This window comes from Protopterus annectens, chromosome 1.part2, assembly GCF_019279795.1.
Source record: "Protopterus annectens isolate FY-2018-M chromosome 1.part2, PAN1.0, whole genome shotgun sequence".
NCBI lineage: Eukaryota > Metazoa > Chordata > Ceratodontiformes > Protopteridae > Protopterus > Protopterus annectens.
Window position 1 is genome coordinate 877,962,412 of NC_056727.1, and position 20,565 is coordinate 877,982,976.

A 20,565-nucleotide genomic window follows, 5' to 3' on the forward strand; every position below is an offset into this window, starting at 1 on the left:
ACTGCGGGTAGCCTTCCAGCAGGATAACCCAAGAGTAATGACTGCAACAGTGAAACACGATGAACATCTGCTTGGAAGCTCATATGGGCAGTCTGTCCCTGAGAAGTAGGATAACTAGACTCAGACATAGCATCCGAAGACAGAACAGGGATTGGAGCTGAAGGTGCATGCGTTGATATTGCTCTGGGATGAGAGAACACCCTCTCCACCACCTCAAAGGTGGAAGAACCAGGAGAATGCAAGAAAGATCTAAGTGAAGTGGAGACTCTCGGCACAGACAATCCAATGTCATCCTTGACCCTCTGCTCTGAGGGAGGAGTTGGAGCTGAGCTGTACAATGCCGAAGCCCTGAGGGGAAGCAATGGCTCCAAAAACTCTGGAGTCGAAGTCAGCCCATCAGACAACGCCGACGCTTTAGCTCAAAGAATCATCTTTCTCCAGTGAGGGCCGACTGAATCTGGGAAGTCACCGGTCTGGAAGACAGAGGTATCTTCGGATCCAATGGTTCAACTCTCAGAGATTTCAGATCCAATGTCTCCAAATCAGCAGGTCAGATTGGAGAAGGAGCGATAACAAAAAAGAATGAAGGTTAAGGCTCACTGATCAGATGGGAGACAAAGACAGCAAGACCCCAATCTGGATCTGTGTAGTGAGAAATGTTCTCATTATCCTAGCCAGCTCTGCTTCAGAAACACTTTGGAGGAAGAAGTTGAAGGTGGCTTGGAAGACTTCTTACGGGTCTTCTGAAAGAAGGGAGACCTCAACCTTGGAGATACCAACTCTGGGGAAAACCCTGGACTATGAAACTGAGGAGACTTAGTAATGGCAGACATTGGATCTGAAGACTTCGGATCTGAACTCCTGAAAATCTTCTGAGGTAGCTCAGAAGGAAGCACAGACCTTGGGGACCATGAATGGCAGCGTTTTTTTGTGCTCCTGGACTTATGACAGGAGGTTTAAGGCCCTGATTTAGAAGTACCAGAAGAAGGAACAGACGCTGGAAGGAGGCCTTTCAGTACTAGTTTATTCTTCCGATCACTTATGGCCCTAGTATTAAAAGTAACACAGATGGTTTGCAAGTGTGCCGGGCCTACACAATAGGCGCACTCCCTGTGGGCATCACAGTTGGGGATCTTATATCCACAAGAAGTGTACTTCTTGAACCTAGTGGGCTTTTAGCCATAGTGTAAGAAAGACTACGAACAAGCAACAGACTACAAGTTTTTTTTGTAAACAGGAAAAGGCTAAACTCTACAAAAAATAATACCAACAATGATAATAAGAAAAATACCTTAGCTTAAGGTACAGAAAGATTACACCAGCAATGGTAACAAGACTACTGAAAGAACAAAAGTACAGTTATGTACACTTACCATAAATGTAAATGTTCGAGTGTATTCACTTTTGCAGTCATCACATTTGGGTTATCTGCTTACAGCAGCCGTCAATTGGCCTGATTATCAAAGTCTTGGGTCCTGCGTCGGTTGCTGTCTCATCTATCTTCCATGACGTCAGGTAGTTAGGGGTATAAAGCATGCAGCCAATGCCATTACATGAGTTTTTCTTACCCCAGATGTCAGGTGCCCCCCGATGGGAAGCAATTAACTATATATACAAGGTTACACCGCCAACAAAAAAGTAAATACACCAAAAAGCTTTAAGCATAGTAAAAAGGAAAATAGGTATAGCCAAAAGAAGTCAGGGGGCTGGAGGGAGGGTAACCAGGACTGCAACAGTGAATAACCTCAAACATCTACATTTATGGTAAGTGTACACAACTGTACTATGTTATTCATGTTTCACTGTTGCAGTCATCACATTTGGGTAGATTCCCAAAGCTAAGGATGGGTGGAGGAAATTAGATGGCATTAGGACCAGCTATTAGGCCCTGCAAGACTGCAGTAGCAAAGCCAGCTCTGGATTTAGAGAAAACTGGCAAATGGTAATGCTCAGTGAAAGTATATAATGCTCGGTGAAAGTATGTACAAAACTCCAGGTAGCAGCTTCTAGGATGTCCTTGGTAGGGACACCTTTGAGAAAGGCTGTAGAGGTAGATGCAGCCCTGGCTGAATGTGGTTTTATTCCCTGTGGGATAGGTTTCCATGGTGCTTAAAGCAGAAATTAATGCAATGGCCTATCCATTTAGAAATGGTTTGCTTTGAAATGGCCTTCCCCTTCTGCCCCTGCAGCAAATGACACTAGCAGCTGTTCAGATTTCCTTAGAGGTTTAGTCCTGTCCAAGTAAAATCTAAGTTGTCTGTGCACATCTAAGGAGTGCAGTATAGATTCCCCTTTGTTCTGTGGATTAGAAAAGAAGGTTGGCAAATGAATGGACTATTTAAGAGCCACACTGGTTACTACCTTGGGCATGAAGGAGGGATTGGTCCTGAGGAACACCCTGTCTGCATGAAAGATGATGAAAGGCTCCACTGCTATAAGGGCCTGTAATTCAGACACCCTTCTTGCTGAGGTGATGGCTAAAAGGAAGGCTGTTTTCCAAGAAAAGAATTTCAACTCTGCACTTGCAGCTGGCTCAAAAGTAGAGTGAGTTTTTCCAATACAAAGTTAAGGTCCCAGGCTGGAGTGGGGGCTCTCCTGGGTGGTCTTAAGTTCTTGGCTCCTCTGAGAAACTGTCTGAGCAGTGAATGAGAGAAGAGGGGTGGTTCTGTGTTGTAATGAGCTGAAATGGCTGAGGCATGAATTTTGATGGAGGAAAAGGAAAGGCCCTTGTGAAGCATCTTAGTTAAATATTTAAGAATCTGAGGTAAATTGGGTGCTGCTGTGCCCATCTCCTGAACTTGGTTCCAGGAACAGAATCTTTTCCATTTTTCAGCATGAGATTTTCTAGTATTAGGCCTCTTTGCCTCCAGAATGACATCCAACACTTGTTTACTGAGGGATGGTAATGGAGAGATCAGGTAATAAGCCAGGCTGCCAGTTTCAGGGTTTGAAGCTGAGGGTGTAGAATCTGGCCCTTCTGCTGGGACAGCAGGGTAGGGGTTTGAGGCAGGTGCCATGGTGCCAGCAATGACACACTGCGCAAGAGGGGGTACCAGTGTTGGCGTGGCCAGTCTGGTGCAATCAGTATCATCCTTGGTTTGTCCTGTTTGATCTTTAGTAGTACCTTGGAGAGGAGAGGCAGAGGAGGAAAGGCATAAACTGATAGATTTTTCCAGGAGAAGGACAGGGCATCCACTTTCCAAGCTTGTTTGTGGAGAGTCCTTGTGCAGAATTTGTCCAGTTGGTAGTTCTGGGGGGAGGCAAACAGGTCTATCTATGGGCTCCCCCATTTGTTTATCAACATGTTGAATGTCTTTGGTTCCAGTTTCCACTCGTGTGGGTCCATGGGATTTCTGCTTAGTTCGTCTGCCAGTGTATTTAGCTTTCCTGGCATTGAGCCTGTAGGTGTACTTGGTAGCTCAAGGCTGTGTTCCACAGAGCCATGGCTATTCTGCAGACAGGGTATGAGTGGGTTTCCCCCAGCTTGTTTATGTACCACATAACAGTGGTGTTGTCCGTCTTTACCATTAATTGTCCTGGAAGCATGTGGTCCTTGAAAGTTGTCAGAGCATTCTGTACAGCTAACATTTCTTTTTGACTGATATGCAGGTGCATTAGACTTGGGTTCCATTTGCCCTGAATGCACTTCCCTGCCAAGTGAGCCCCCCATGCATAGTCTGATGCGTCTGTTGTTAGGGTTTGGGCGGCAGGGCGTAGAGTGAATGGCAGTCCCTTGTTTTGGTGGCAGGCCTCTGCCCACCAAAGGAACTCTAACTGTAGGCAAGGTATGATAGGAATCATAGCTTCTTGATCCTGAGAATGTTGACACCATAGGCTTTTTAGATACCATTGTAGTTTCCTCAAATGCAGTCTTGCATATGGAATTAGAAGAATGCATGAGGCCATGAACCCCACGGCTTGCAGTATTTGTCTTGCAGATAGCAGGGTCTTTGTGGCCATTAGTTTGAAGTAAGCTGACAAGTGAACTTGTTTCCCTGGCGTGAGGAAAGCCATCTGGGAAGTTGTGTTCAAGCTTGCTCCCAGGAATACAATTTGTTGGCAGGGTACAAGATGTGACTTCTTATTGTTTATGATGTACCCCAGAGAAGTTAGCACCTTTTGTACAAACGCCAGATGATTCAAAAGTATGTCCTGGCTTTCTGCCTGAATTAGACAATCGTCCAGGTATGCGTATATTTGAATATTTCTTTGCCTGCAAAATGCAATGACTGAGCTAGGCACTTTGTGAATACCCTGGGCACAGTAGATAAGCCAAAGGGCAGTGCAGAGAACTGATAGTGCATGTAACCTGCTTTGAAGTATAGGTTATCTTCTGCAAGATTCCCTGATTGGGATATGCAGGTAGGCTTCCTTTAAATCCAGTGTTGCCAACCAGGCATCCTTGCCTAGCATAGTAAGCAACTGGTGAAGATTTAGCATCTTGAATTTTGGGATCACCAACAAAGTGTTTAGAGATCCAGGATAGGAGCCAGGAGTTGTCTTTTCTGGGTACCAGGAAAAGTCGAGTAGAAACCTTGTCCCCTTTCCTCTTCTGGGACAGTCTGAACAGCCCTTATACTTAAGAGAGAGAGAACTTGCTTTTGAGCCTCTGCCCACTGATTTGGGGGTAGCTATGGCCAACCATTTGGGGTTGGTAAAGTGTGAAAGTGGAATCTGTATTCTTGGGAAACTATATTTAAAACCCATTTGTCCTGGGTAATGAGTTCCCAGTTTTTTGCATGTAGAGCAATCTTTCCCCCCAAAGGGGCAGTCAGTTGAGAAGTGCTTGGAAATGTTAAAGTTAAGTCATTAAGACAATTTACAATGGGGGGGGGGTCTTATTACTCCCTGCTTTGGAAGAGGAGCCCCCCACTGCTTAGTCTTGTGCGTACCTTGGGACTGAAGCCTGGGTGTTCTGCTGGCTCTGGGTTTGGACTGAGAAGGCCTAGAAGAGGCAGGAAAGGACCAATTCTTAGAGGGCCAATGCCTACTAAATCTTGGAGGCTGTACTTGCAGGAAATCTTTAACAGTTTGCATAGATTTAGCTTTTTCCTCCATCTTTTTAAGTACTTCTTCTGCTTTGTTACCAAACAGGCGGTCCTGGTTTAAGGGAGCATCTAGCAATTTAGCTTAAACATGATCTGGCAAACATTGATCCTTAAGCCAAGCATGCCTTCTAAGTACAGACTGAGTGACAACACCCCTGCAAGATGCCTCTAGTGAATCAAAACCACATTGCAAAGTATGTTTTCCAACTTGTTCAGCAGAATGCATTAAATCCTGTAAATCCTTATTTTCTGCACAGTCAGGAATCACCATCATTTTCTGTTTAAGCAACCCACTAATATGCTGCTGATACTTTAACATATGAAACTGGCAGTTCAAGGCACTAATGGCCAAGGTAGCAGAAGTGTATACCTTCTTACCCCATCTATCCAGCGCCCTGGAATCTCTATCAGAGGGGGTAGGATTTCTGGCAGTAGTAACCTTAATGCCCTTGGTTCCCTGTGAAATGGTCTCAGAATCCGCAGTAGGATTTTTAAAGAGGAACTTGTGAGAGTCAGGAACCCTGTAATATCTATTTGGTTTTCTGGAAGAAGAAGGTAAGGAGTCAGGGGCCAAGCTAGATTCCAAAAAGGCATAATCAACAATGTCCAGTACAGGGGGGGATAGCTAAAGGCCTGTGTTGGGGCAGGAGTAAGAAATCCCTAAGCCTCTTTTTAGGATCAGAGTAATCCTGGCTTTCCCAGTGAAAATGCTCCCTAAGAGTATGCAAGGTTTCACCAAAAGAGAAATCCTCTGGAGGGGAAGCAGAGGGAACACAGTCCTCTGCATCAGAATCCTCATAGGTAGATAAGGGTAAATCCTGGTCATCAGAGGAAACAGAAATTTCAGAATCCTGATCAGACGAATCATAAGCAAAATCAGACTTAGGTCTCTTAGAGGGGGAAGGTTGGCTTCCCCTGATTAAAGTAATAAGGTCTTCTGCCATTTTTATCATTTTTTTATTTATTTTAGGCACAGAGGCCTGACCATGCGGTCTGGGCGTCGGTTTTCTAGGCGTGAATTGAGTTTTAGGTCTTAAAGAAGAAGAAGGCGTTGGTTTAATATGCAAGTCAGCAGGCCTGAATACACCCTCAGTAGCCGGTGCCTGCACAGTGGCTCCGGACCCATCCAAGGTAGAGACATCTGCAGGTTCCACAGTTGAAGCATCTCCAAATGGGTCTCAGTAGAGGCCTGCGAATCTGAAGTAGCGGGTTTCAGGGGCTGCGAAAGCACCTCACTGAGTACCAGCGAACTGGCGACTAGCTTAGGAAAAACATCGTCGACAGCTTTGGACCTAGGCGGCCTGTCTCTGTCTTTATCTTTGCATTTTTTCAGAATGTCGGTAGTCGGGTGGCTTACTGAAGCCATGTCTGGGTAATTGAACCGAGTACCAAATTATTTAGAAGAGTAAATATGCTGACGACCGATAGTTCGTTGTTTAAATAAGGCACAAAACCTACAGTGAGATACGTCGAGGTCTGGGCCTAGGCAAGGAATACAGTATGAATGAAAATCTTTATGAGGTATTTGCTTTCCACAAGAAATACAATTATTGACTTTTACTGACATCGGTTTAGAGGAAGAAAAAGTTTCCCCAACTGGGTACTTAGCTTTTAGTTGAAGACTTTGGTTTTGAAACTCGAAAATGAAAATTTCAGGAGTCGGCCGACCGGCACTTGCGAACTGCTTCTGCTTTGAGCACCGCATGGCAAGAAAGACTGATTTAATGGCATTGGCTGCATGCTTTATACCCCTGACGACCTGACGTAATGAAAGATGAGACAGCAACCGACGCAGGACCCAAGACTTTGATAATCAGGCCGACTAAGGGCTACTCTAAGCAGATAACCCAAATGTGATGACTGCAACAGTGAAACATGAAGAACCTCCAAACACCTGACCCGACTCAGTTCGGCTTTAAGGGCAGATCATGCCTACTAAACCTGGTTGACGTCTTCAAGACAGTCACCAAGGCCACAGACGAGGGAAAGGTGGCTCACACAGCCTACCTTGACCTCGCCAAGGCTTTCGACACCATTCCCCACTCAGGTATTACAGAAAAACTCACCAGCCTGAACATAAACCCCTATGTCACGAGATGGGTTGCCAACTGGCTTACAGACAGAACTCACACGGTAAGAATAGCGGGCTCCAGGTCCGACTCTAAACCAGTCACAAGTGGTGTCCTGCAAGGCTCGGACCTGGGACCCCTACTGTTCGGCATATACTTCACAGAAGTACAGGCAAACACAGGAGGACTATGGCTAACCAAATTCGCCAATGACTGCAAACTGGGAGCCATAACTGACTCTCTGGCTGACACGGACATCCTCCAAAAGGGCCTTACTCAGACGGACACCTGGTTTCAAAGTCATGGCCTCAAGCTAAATGCCAAAAAATGCATAGTCATCCCGTTTGGGAAAAACAAAACATCCACGAATTACCACATAGGTGGCAGCCCCCTTAATACAGAAGAGGTAATAAGAGATCTGGGGACCCAGGTAGATCGTAATCTCTCCTTTGACAATCAAATTGCCAAAGTAGTTAGGAAATCCTTCTATGTGGCCCATCTAATTACTAAAGAGTTCGCATCTAGAAACAAAGAGGTTATCGTGCCCCACTACTTGTCACTCATTAGACCCATAGAGTACAATGCCCAATTTGGGATGTACCTCACAAGACACTTCCAACAGCTGGAAAGACCGCAAAAGTACCTCACCAAGAGGATTACTGGTCTCAAACATATGTCCTATGCAGCCTGACTGAAAAAACTCCGGCTTGTACTCAGTGGCATATCGTTTACTCAGAAGTGATCTCTGCCTGACTTACAAAGCCATGTCCAACTCAGAATTGATGGACATGCTCCACCTAAAGAAATCCAAGTCACTGCGAGCCACGCGCTCTAGTGAGCTAAACCTCACCACAACAATAAATAGAACATGCTGGAGGGATAGATTCCTGTCACAGAGACTCCCCTTGCTTTGGAACAAAATTCCAAATTACATCAGGCAGAGCCCCTCACTAACACTCTTCAAGAGAAACCTTGATGAGTGGATGGGTAACAGAAAATACATCCCTAGGATCACTTCATTGGCTCTGCTTGACAGAGGATCAGTTAATTACACAATGGGATGGCAAATGCCAACACACTCTGGCTAGGCTTATAAATGCCCTCAGGCAGATAGCCTAGTACCTATCTATGAACCTATGAACATCGGTACAGAAAAGTAGGTTAAAAGTGAGAAAAAAAAGGAAGGGTAAGAAATATACAGATAAAGGTAAGAAATCACTAAAAATGTTTTAACTACAAAGAATTTCTAAGTTTGTATTCATAATCAACCCATTACAGCTTGAGACAATGCAATCCGACCAAATCGTTGAGTGGCAAACGAGATCTGAGGTAACACAGTGGTCAGAGGCATTATAGGTAAGGGAGGAGCTTAACAGCCGAAAACTATAACCCAGAGAAAGTGGCTGAGTCGGATCAGAGTATCGGATCCAAACTCATTCGTTGAAGAACAAATGAAAATCACGTCATCATATCTATTATTTTGAGCTGCAATATAGGGCCTAAACTGACTAGACATAGTAAAGCATTATTAAAAGTTTAATGCTACTGGTTACCAAACACACAATCACTAAAGAATGGAATTCAAAATCTATACTAAACACAACAGGATTTGTGAAATTTGTAGAGGTGATAAAAAAAAAACAGAAGTGAGGTCTTTAGAAAAGGGAAACAGCAAAGTTAATAGAAACAGAATAGAATTTCTGTGAATAATACAAGCAAAACAATGTTTAGAAGGAGGAGTGAGGTTTAAGACAAGGCAGGAATTGATCAACTGACAATGTTGGAGAGAATGAGAACTACTAAAAAAAACAAATGTATACTACAGGACAACGCTTTTTCTTTTCTGTTAACGTATGTGAACTAATGCTGCTGTTCAAGATCTGATGATCCTGACCACAAGACGAAAGTTAGCCTGGCTGGGTGTATGTGTTGCTGCTAGAAAGCGATAAGTCAACATGGCTTAATTCCAAAATTGCAGTCTCTCCTGATATATGTGATAGGAGTGGGTTCTCCTCTGCTTGCTGATATACACAGCCATGTTGTGCCAGTGGATGGCAACTACACTGTAAGGGAGGAAGTCCTGTAGAATCTGCAAATTAGGAGGAATAATCTCATTTCCAATACATTTAGTTGTAAACTGGATTCCACCTCTGACCAACTGCCTTGGACAGCTTGCCCCAAACAATGTCCCCATCTGTGGAAATGATAATGCTGAGGAACAGGGGGTGTTAAATGGACTGTCCTGAAAAAGACTGTGTGGCATGGCTGATGCCACTACTCCAGATGTTGGCTCCATGCCTGCCAAGAAGATATACAGGGTCTGTTTTCTGACTCTACTCAAATTTTAGCAACTACTGTAGAACCCTAGATGTGATACCTTTCAAAAATGATCAGGAAAAGCATTGTTGGCATTAGTTTCAGAATCCTGAGACATAAAGCTGCTATGGCTATATACGATGACAGCAGAATATGCATCCTTGACTGCAATAATATGACCTTGTCTTGGAGGAGACTGGCTAAACGGGACATTGTGTCTAATAGGAATGGAATAAAATTAAATGCTTGTGATGGCATTATATGGGACTTTGCTATGTTCATGAAAATTCCCAAAAAACAGATGAGTTGTAATAAACTGTCCAATACTACCAACCATGATCATCTTGTAGAAGCCACAAGAAGGCAATCACCTAGTTAAAGTGAATATCCTGGTTACCATCAGGCTCAGATGCACTACAACAGCCATGATGCCATCTAGTACACAGCATTTGGGCTGTGGCAATATCACATAGAAAAGCTCAGAACTGACCGTCTCTGGCTTACACCCTGAAGGGCAGAACCTCCAGGACCTCCTTGGCTATCCTGATGATGTGTAGGCAGGCATCTTGGAGGTCCAAAGAAGTACATTCAGTCTCCCTTCTGTAAGCACAGAAGGATAGATTGTACCATGACCACCCAAAACTTGTCTTTAAGAATTTGTTTAGGCTACCAAAATCCAGGATTAAGCCAATGGCCACTGCCTTCTTTACAACAGGAAAAAAAAAAAAACTCCACCCAGAGTTGCTCTTGGTGTAGTGGGATCTCTTGGATTGCTCTTTTTTTCAAGAAGTTTTCAACCTCAAATTTGAGCAACATCTTCTGATGGGGTGGGATGTCAGGAAAGGTATGAACAAAATATGGGAGGTAAAAGAAAGGGAATGGTGTAACCTCTGGATATTATTTTCATGATACACCTGTCTTGCATGATGCCTTGCCAGGTATAGGTATAGTCACTCCCAAAATACCAAACTGTTGGGCCAGCTTTTGAGGATGCTGTGGTTGATTCATGATGGCAGGACTGCAGAGTCTCTGATTTTTGTACACCATCTCTGCATACAGGATGACATATTTTGGAAACAACAGCAGCCTCTCTGGATTCTGTCACAATACTGCTCAAATGGAAGTCTTTGGCCTTTTTCAAACCAAAGATTCTAGGCACTTGTCTGATTTTCCAGAAAATGTCCACTGAGGGGTGGAAAATTTTATAAAAACAGAATATGAATTAAACCAAACTCCCTGAACAAAACAGCACAAGTTAAAAAAAAAATTGTCACAGAGCTATCAAACTTTTAATGTCCTAGTCTACTCAGCAGGTGAAATTTCCTCTCTGGTGCATGATGGACAAAACTGGACAGGACTTCATTTTCAGTAACCAACATGTATACATTTGTGACTCTTTCATGTTGTTCCTATGACTCACTTCTGGGTTAAGACCCAATGGCTTAGAAATACAACCCTAGACTAAGGACTATTCATAAAAAAAAATTCTTGCTGACTGACAGCATAAAAGAAAATCTTTAGTCTGCAAAATGTTTAACGATTAGTTCTTTAAGAAATGTTCTCATAAAGTTAACATACTATTTGCACATTATTTTTTAAATTCCTGAGACAGCTACACCCTTAGAAATGCAATACTGCCACAGAGAGGGTGGGCCTTCCTCTGTCCCTCCTAAACAAACTATTTATATGCATACATCTCAAATGTCACACATACTTAGGTACACCTTCCATTTTATCTGTAAAACAAATTATGTGCCTTTTTCCTGTGTTTGATCAATTTATCCAATAGCAAGCCAGCTCTACTTTTCCAATATTGAAGTGTAACTTGAAAAAAACATTAGAAATATTTTTTTTTTACTTGCAGGGGGAAGCCTACTCTTGTCTGCACACCCCACTAACTTTTATATATCAACTCCACAATTGCTCTACAGTGGGAACATGATCAAAAAAATGAAAGTTCATGTCCATGTGTGTCACACTGACACACACACACACACACAAATCAAAGAATAACTCATAAGACTGCAGTTATGTAACTGTATACATTCATCTCTAATGTTACACATTGACATGTGTCACTCATTTTACATTTCAAAAATCCCTCTATATTGTAGAAATAATACACACTTCCCAAATGTTTCAACGAATAAACTCATAACGATACATGAAGTTCTGCAGTCCACACAGAACAACACTATAATGAGCAGTTGTTTGCACTGAGTATACATTTTTTTCAAATTTCTGGCCTGAACATGTGTCACACATTCTAGCCATCTGTCACACATTCTAGAGAAGAAACACTGACAGGCAAGTTAATCTGTCTGACAAGGAACATAACTACGGAAGAGTTAAGCTTGAGAAACACAGAGTTAAAGTGTTATACAGATGATATCGATTTGTGTGCTGGGGATGAGCAGCTTAATTATTATTATTAGGAGTTAAACTGTAAACCCTGATTAGGTATTATCGCCATTACACAGACAGATCTGAGAACATATGGCACTGAAACTACATAAATTATACTATAATGTTTTTATACGCTGGCACTGGTGCTTTACTTCAGGATACAATGGCAACTGCCTGGACATGACTAGCAGGCTGGATGCCGAATGAAACAGGATATACGTAAATGAGATAGCAAAAATCTTATCCTTTCATCTCAAGGGAAAGGGAGTGGTCCATATTATTAAGCAGTGGTTTCTGGCCCCTTCTCTGAAACCTGGAGGAAACCTGTATCTCCATTTCTAATTAAGAAGCAGCACTGTTAAGAGGAGGACAAATCAAGCCATCTGTTTGCCTGTATAGTATTCTAACTGAGGTTCAGCAACTTGCTCTGACTCTAGGAAGAATGGCACAAGCATATTCCTCCTAAGGCCCTCAGAGATAAACATTCTGGCTCTTGCATCCTACCACCTCCCTGCATTGACTGGATACAGCAATTTTCAGAATCACAGTGAACATTTGTAAACATCTGCTGGGGACACTAGGGCAATGAAGAGGGCAACTACAAGCTTGATGATACAATGACAAGACCTGACGAAGTAATAAATTAACTGCAAAGAAAAAAAAAACAATGTTAAGTGCGCTGTTATACATGGCACTAGCTACCATTCCAAAAGGTTCAATATTACCAACTTATTTATTGAACTTCTGTAGAAAAAGTACACATCCAAAAAAAAAAAAAAAAAAAAAAAAGGCAAATATGTGGATACACATTTACTAAATTAAAATGTTCCTATTATATGTGTAAAACAGCTATTCAAAAAGTGCTAAGCAAACAAAGAAGTCAGGAAATATCTGTAGGTTATTCTGGCTTTAGTAGCTACTACAGTTCATGTCATAGCTTTTGGCAACAATAGTTATTCTAAACAGCATGAATAACGACAAAAAAAAAATCAAACGTCTGTAAACAAAACAACAACAAAAAACGTTTTCATGCTGGCACGCTGCACAATGAGACATCTTAAACCTACAAAACCAATGTTCTACATTTGATTAAGAAACCAGGACTAATAAGGTCATGTAGAAGTGCTAAGACTGAGAAGCCTGTGGCCGAATCTCCTATCACGGAAGCAGGAAGTAAGAATTCACTGCTGCAGGACTGCCTTCTAGAGAAGCCTGTGCAGTCAAAGTAATGCTGGCTGAGAGTCCAGTTACTATTTTTGGCATTCTAAAATGTGTGAAAGCATGTACTTGGCTACAGCAATGATTACCTGTGACCATTCGTGATTGTGAGTATATACACTAGGACCTTTGCAATATGACAAGCTCTAGCTAGTTAATATCAAGCTGCATGTCATAATGCAGTTCTACTCTGAAGGGTTTAACTCACCAAACAAAAGGAAAAATCAAAGACAAGACAAGCCTAGGCAAGTAATGGGACCTGGGGAAAGACAGCCCACAACAGCTGGAATATTGCAGACCATTTTCCAAAAAAAAATAAAAACACATTTTTAATGACGAAATACACAATACTATTCATAAAATATAGTTCAGCTTTTAAACATTTTACTATTTAAAAAGTTAATGATTGCTTATAAAGTCTTCTGTCTACTTACACAATTCTAAAAAATACATTATAGGACCACTACAAATTTTCTTTACCTGTTTCTAGTATGAAGAAATGCCAGCATTGTAAGAAGTAAAAGTTAAACCTACTGCTGTGATTACTAACAGACTTTTCAGGATAATGTGTTTACTGACAAATGTCTACATACATATAACATGCTGTACTTGCATAGGTGGAGATCTATCACCTATTTGTATAGTTCATAACAAACCTCACATTAACAGACTCTTTCTGCATGTATGTATACCCACAAATGTACATGTACTCACACACATGCTTGTGTGTGCATATGTATAAATAAGCATATGTGTGTATAATTATTATACATATTAGTTATGAAAGCAAGGAATGATATGGATTAAATACAGATGTGAATTCCTACCTAACGAATGCTGATAAACTAAAGTTACAATTCTATGTGAATGAATAACGTTACTGTTAAGAAATTCTGCTAAAATGCAAATGTCAGAATTACAAGATATATTATAGCAGACATTACTTTTGTCACTGGTGATTTTTGAATGGTTAGCTGGTAAGGTGACGGAGAAAGCAATATACTTTGGCTGCGGTGAGCTTTAAACATAATGGTTCACTGCTTTCTATTTTTATGGCATTCTGATACTGCTGCTGCTGTTTTTGGTCAAGCACATTAAGTATGAATGGCTTAACTTTATAACCATATCCATTGTGGTTCATGTAACCTGGTGGTAGCTCGCCATCAAATGGTTACCCATTTCTAAATTTTAAAGCTTCCTATCTGACCCATGCTCTTGGTTATGTCTGTGGCTGCTGCAAACAAATTCCAGTTAATGCCTGATATTTTCACTTCTCCCAATCACCAATCTATACCCCTGAGAACATTCTGAATAAGGATTTTATTACTGATATCCATTTCCTTGTGTGTGTGTGTGTGTGTGTGTGTGTGTGTTTATGTATGTGGGTGGGTGGGGGCTATAAAAATATTGTTCAGACTGGTGCCAAAAACACACCTTCTTATGATGTACAATATGGTCACAATTCCATCTGCAGTACAGTCTACATATATCCAAGGAAGCTATACTTCACATTTACCATTTGGATAGGTAAAACTCGTATAGCCGAACAGGACATCGCAAAGGATTATCAGTGTTTTCAGCCATTTCCATCGCAGTGTCATCGTCATCTTCTTCCACACGTTTCCTCTTACCTGATGATACTTTATCTAAGTATTGAAAACAAAATTAATTTTAATATGAAAAAAAAAAAACAAAGATAATGTGCCTCCTGGTGATACTAGCACATAACAGTTAAAAAATGGAATTGCTTCTTCAAACTTCAGGAAGCCTGAAATTCTTGAAAAATGTTAACTCCATTAATGTGGAATGAGAGTGTCTTCTAATAAAAATGAAAGCACCCACATCCTTTTGACTGTGCATAAGAAATACATTGTTACACTTACCTGGTCACCAAATAAATTGATAAACACATCTGGACATAAAAATCCCACATAAAATTTAACTTTATGAACAATATGGTTCCATACCAGTTACACACATACATATACTGCCAAGAGGAATACACTTATGTAAAATCTCATTAATCAGAAATACCACTTCTTCACTGAGTAAAACTAAAATCCTAACATTTTTAAGATTTCAAAACAGTACAGCAACCCAATGAATGAAGCACTGCAGCAAGAGGTTGCCACCATAATTAGACAAGCAAGCAGTTTTGTGTTAATTTTAGCTGCTAGTAGACATCAAAAGATCATACTAAAAGGTACAAAAGTAAAAAAAATTATGAACTCACCATAATGTTCCATCTGTCTTGAACACTTTCATTTCATTCTTCCTCAACTAATGGGTTCGGATCTGACTCGGCCATTGGTAAAGCCCGTGACAACCAAAAACTCTTGAGCTTCTCCCTTACCCATAGTATACCAACCCCAAGTATCCCAAATCTTGTTTGCTGACTTTCACTAGAAAGAAATATTTGCAGTGCATAGGAAGAAAGGGGAGTGAATGATTCACTAGCAGTCAAATAAGGAGAAGACTATTATCGGGAGCTCAGTATAAAGGACAGTGATGTCTTCTAATCACTCATTCTTCCAGAAGTTTTCAAAGGATGGGGTTGATGGGTGGGAAGTTGAGGAAGAATGAAAACAGACAACACAGATGGAACGTTATGAAAAGTACATAACTTCTTTATCTGTTAATGCCAATTTTCAGTCTATTATCAACTAATGGGACAGAATCCGCAGCTACCTAAGATCCTAGGTGGACCGAAGCAAGATTATTCCTGACAGAATATAAATGGCAGCTAGAATTAGACGCTAGTTATCCTCCTGGCTTAAACAATAAGGAAGAATTTGCGGCGTACCTAAAACAGGTTCCTATTATATAATCAAAAATGCAATTCTTCGAATGAGTCTTGATCGAACTTGAAAGCGCAAAACAGCAAAACGGCATATTTCTTTTCCTAAGAAAGAAATCGGTTGGCCGCCTACGTTACTTTGCTGTTTTCCTCACTGTAGTGTGATCTTGGAGTTGGTATATTTAAGTATGGGTGGGTGTGGGAGGCACAGCCCCCCTACATCGGGGGTGTGGGGGGGGGGGGGCAAAGTTCCCCACTTTATGTAATGTTTTGAAGTTTTATTTATTTATTTTCTGGTACAGAGATTTTTTTCCCCTGGGAAAAAAAATCACTGTTCCAAGTGTTTGGGATTGTAAGCTTTCAGTTACATGGGGTCGATAAATCAGCATTCGTGTTTTTAAGCGTTCGCTGATTTAATATAAACCCCCTAAAATGTAAAGGGTTAAAGCATTAATTAGCTTAGGATGCTTTAATTGTCATGTGATTTAATTGATGAGCTATAAAAGACATGGTTTTACTAATTTTATTCAGTGTGGAGACATTCACTGTGTGGACGAAAGCACTTACTGAATTTAGAATGTACTGAAAATTTATTTCATTAAAGTTACTTCTCTTGGCTTCATGTTTTTTTTTATTTTTGTAATTTTTGCAGTTATTTAGTAATTTCTGAGTTATTTTCTTTTATAAGATGGACATCCAAGGGAATTCCAGTTTCATGGCACTGCCCTTGGGTTTCAACTCGCATGACATGCCTAGTGGATCACGTTTGCTCAATTAAGAAGGTCTAACCATGAGAGCAGCAATTCCGAAAGCCAGCAACTCCTATAGTTCTATTCGTAGAATGGATGATATCCTAGCAGGCCGTTTAGCAGCACCATTTAATTCTTTTGGTGCAGTCAATGGAGGTGTTGCTCAGCTTAATTATATCAAAACTTTTCAAGAGTTGGAGAAGGCTTTATTGAAATTAAAAAGACAGCAATGGAACAACCTGTATTTTGATACATATGTCTTTCAGTTAAAAGAGTCACAAAGGGCTTAAGAATTACAAATATGCCTTTGGGAAATTATTATCCTAAAGAATTTTTAGAGCAATGGGTGGAACTTACCCAAAGATTGGTCTTCAGTATGTAGAAATGTTGGGTAAGCTCAATAAGACCAGACCTGACAATTTAAATGAAAAGATACGTAGTGCTCTTTTCACTCTCAAACAACACCATGAGCGAAAACCATGATGCTAAGTTTGGTTTGATTCAAAACAAGCTAGTCAAAGAGAATGATGTCCTGAAAAAAGGAAATTAAAGAAATGTAATACAGATCATGCAGATTATGAAGTGGGCATGTTTTGTGTTTATGGAAGCCCGGGATTGGCTAATGATGAAAAAGGAGACAGTGCTAAAGCAACCGGAAATAAAAACACCTCGGCTTAAGGGCTTTCGAGTCAAATACGCAGGTTTGGCTGGTTAGCACAGAAAAATAATGCTAACAAGGCACTGCAACAAAACAGCAATATTCCTAATTCTTCCAATAACCCGGATAATAATTCAAAGGTTTTTTCAACCTGTTCAAGTTCATCAACAGAGGGGGACTATGAACAGATCATGGACCAAGGTGGCAGCCCTGAACCAAACATGACAAGGAAGTGGAAAACCCACTGGAAAGGGTGGGGTCAGCAATGGAAAAAGTAAAAGGTACTTCTAATTGCAGTTTTAAAATTGTGAAATTATCATCTTTATTTTTGGAAGACACCGTTTTTAGATTATTAAGTAAGGGATGGAATTCTGTCCCTTCTAAAAGGGCTGACAAATTTGATATTATAAATTGTTTTAGGGATTATGTTTGCAAATTAAATTTAAGACTTTGTTTTAAATCTGATGCTCATTTGTCAAGTGATTTTTTAAAAGCCCAGCACCTACAACCCACCTCTAAAGACTGAATTAGAATTTGCTAAGGTGACTGAAATACAGTTGATTGAAATGTTTAGTAAAAAGCCCACTGACAACTATTTTAATATGTCTGTTGATGAGAAAAAGACTTTCTACAGCCTTCTTAATAATCAAAATATTATCATTACCAAGGTAAACAAGGGTAATGCATTGGTTGTTTTAGACAGGAATGATTATTATGACAATATGTCCGCGATGCTGTTGGACAACAGCTATTGCAAGTCTTTTTCCTTTTCAGAAGTTTTTATATAATTTTTTCATAGAAGACTGGTTTAGCAGTGGGAGGATAACAGAAAATATAAGAAAGCTTTTAAGGGTAGAGAATCCCAAGATCAGCATGATTTTTGGGCTACCCAAGATACACAAGAACTTAGATAATCCTTCACTTAGACCGGTAGTGGCTGGCAACAGAAGTAAAATCGAAGGGCTGGCTATATATGTGGACAAACATTTGCAGAAGGTTGTTGAGTTGAGCAGCACATATATAAAAGATACTTCTGACTTTATGGTCAAGTTGTGGAATTCAATTGTATATGACACAGATTGTTTAGTAACATTAGACATCAAGTCTTTACATACAGTTATTCCTAACAATGAAGGAATGGATACTGTTAGATGTGAGTTAATAGACTCAAAACTTTTTTCTTATAACACTGTTAAGCTGATTATGGAAGCTGTAGATCATTTTAAGTTATAATTACTTTGAATTTAATGCTAAGTTGTACTGTCAAACTAATGGAGAAGGCTGCTATGGCTCCGAGCTGCAGCAATGTTTTTATGTAAGCCTGGGAAAAGGTTCATAGATTAGTACTAAGCTAACTGCCCTTGCGAGCCATTTTAAGCCTAGCCAATTATCCCTTGTGAGACTCAAACCCTGCACCCTGTGTTTGTAAGGCAAATCCAAACATGTAGTATATTTAGTAAAGTGCATGCCCGTCAACTTCTTCTATATAGGGTGGACTACTAGAGAATTATATAAAAGAATTTACAAACATAAATATGCTACTTCAGCCCAGAAAGACAATAATGCATTAAGTAAGCATTATAAGACTAGTCAATGCAAAGCAGATTTGAAGCTTCTTGTTTTAGATCAAATAGAAAGATATGAAACAAAGCTAGATGCAGAAGATGAGCTAGGATGGAGAAAATATAAACGGCAGGTAGAATTAGATGCTTGTTATACTCCTGGCTTAAATAATAAGGAATAATTTGTGGAGTACCTAAAATGTAAAGGGTTAAAGCATTAATTAGCTTAGGAGGCTTTAACTGTCATGTGATTTAACTGATGATCTATAAAAGATGTGTTTTTACTAATTTTATTCAGTCTGAAGTAGTTCACTGTGGAGGAAAGCACTTACTGAATTTACGATGTACTGAAAACAATTTATTTTATTTCATTCAAGTTACTTTGTTTGGAGTTGTGCTGTTTTTTTTATATCCCTGAGCACCACTGAACCAAATGATGCTCTACCTCTCGAGACCAGATCCAATTTTTAACAAAGGTATGGGGAGTAGCCCAAGTTGCTGCTGTACACATATTATCTGTGGATGAGTGGATAACTGAAGAAGTTGCTATGGATCTAACTGAATGAGCCAATAATGTTTTTGGTAAGGTAATACCCAAATTGCTATAAATAAATGAAATACAGTCAGCCAGCCATCTGGTTAAGTTACTTTTGCAGCTGGCTTCCCAAGTTAACTTTTGCAAATGAAACAAACAATTGGTCAGGTTTTCTGATGTCTTTTGTTCTATGTAAATAAAAACGTAATTGTCTGTGAACATCCAATAAATGTAACCTGTATTCACTTTGTTAGCAAATTTAGGAAAGAATACTGCCAAATTAATGGACTGACTGATATTACATTCTGACAACACCTTGGGAAGAAAGGATGCACTGGTTCGCAGTGCAATTCTATCCTTGTGAAAGATCAAATATTGAGGTTTGGAAGATAAGGCTTGAATCTCTGAAATTCATCTGGCAGAAGTAATGGTTACTAGAAATACTGTCTTCCAAGAAAGGTATTTAAGGTCACACCTAGCTGCTGGTTCGAAGGGGGATGAGTAAGTCCCTGCAGTACCTGATTTGGGTCTCATGGGGGAGTAGGGTCTTTAAAAGGAGGTCTTAGGAGAAGACAGCCTCACAAAAAGGCTTTGTAGAGCTTATGAGAGGCAACATAGGAACCATCAAATCCAATGTGAAAATTCGATATTGCTGCTAACTGAACCTTAACTGTAGAGGAACTAGCTCCTTCTTTAAAAAATAGGGCCAATAATTCAAGGATGTTGCATATCGGAGCTGAAAAGGGACCAACATTATTTTGATGTGTCCAGTAATCTCCTTTCCATTTACAGGAATAGGCATTACGTGTAGAAGGTTTATGAGAAGATAAAAGTACATGTCAGACTGGGGAAGACAGCATAGGTTGTCTGGCTATTAATATAATTGGAAAAGCCAGGCCGTCAGCCTTAGGTTTGATATATCTGGATGAATCATGCCTGTCACGTGAGACAGGAAGTCTGGAGTTGGATCCAGAACACAAGGTTGGTAAAGTAAGTGAGGCCAAAGGAAGGGGAATCATATCTGTTAAACCAGTAAGGTGCAATGAGGATGACTTTATTCTTCAACATGGCAGCTTTCTATAGGAATTTTGGAATCAGTGGTGTACAGTAGACCAGGGGTCAAATTGTAAAGCAGAGCATCCCTCACTGGTTCCGCCCATGGGGGGATTAGAGCAAAGTAGCTGCTGCATTTGTTGTATAGGGGAAA

General features: G+C 40.4%; 1 protein-coding gene across 9 annotated transcripts in view; it reads right to left on the reverse strand.

Annotated features, from left to right (window-relative positions):
• ZMYM4 (zinc finger MYM-type containing 4) overlaps window positions 1–20,565 on the reverse strand; it is a 3,261,850-nt gene that overhangs the window by 230,876 nt on the left and 3,010,409 nt on the right. For 8 of the 9 annotated variants that reach the window (XM_044059341.1, XM_044059348.1, XM_044059366.1 and 5 more), the window contains one exon: window positions 14,574–14,703. The exons of the other annotated variant lie outside the window; for it this stretch is intronic. In XM_044059341.1, the coding sequence (XP_043915276.1) occupies window positions 14,574–14,703 (130 nt within the window). The remainder of the gene's footprint in view (window positions 1–14,573; window positions 14,704–20,565) is intronic. 9 annotated transcript variants of the gene reach the window in all.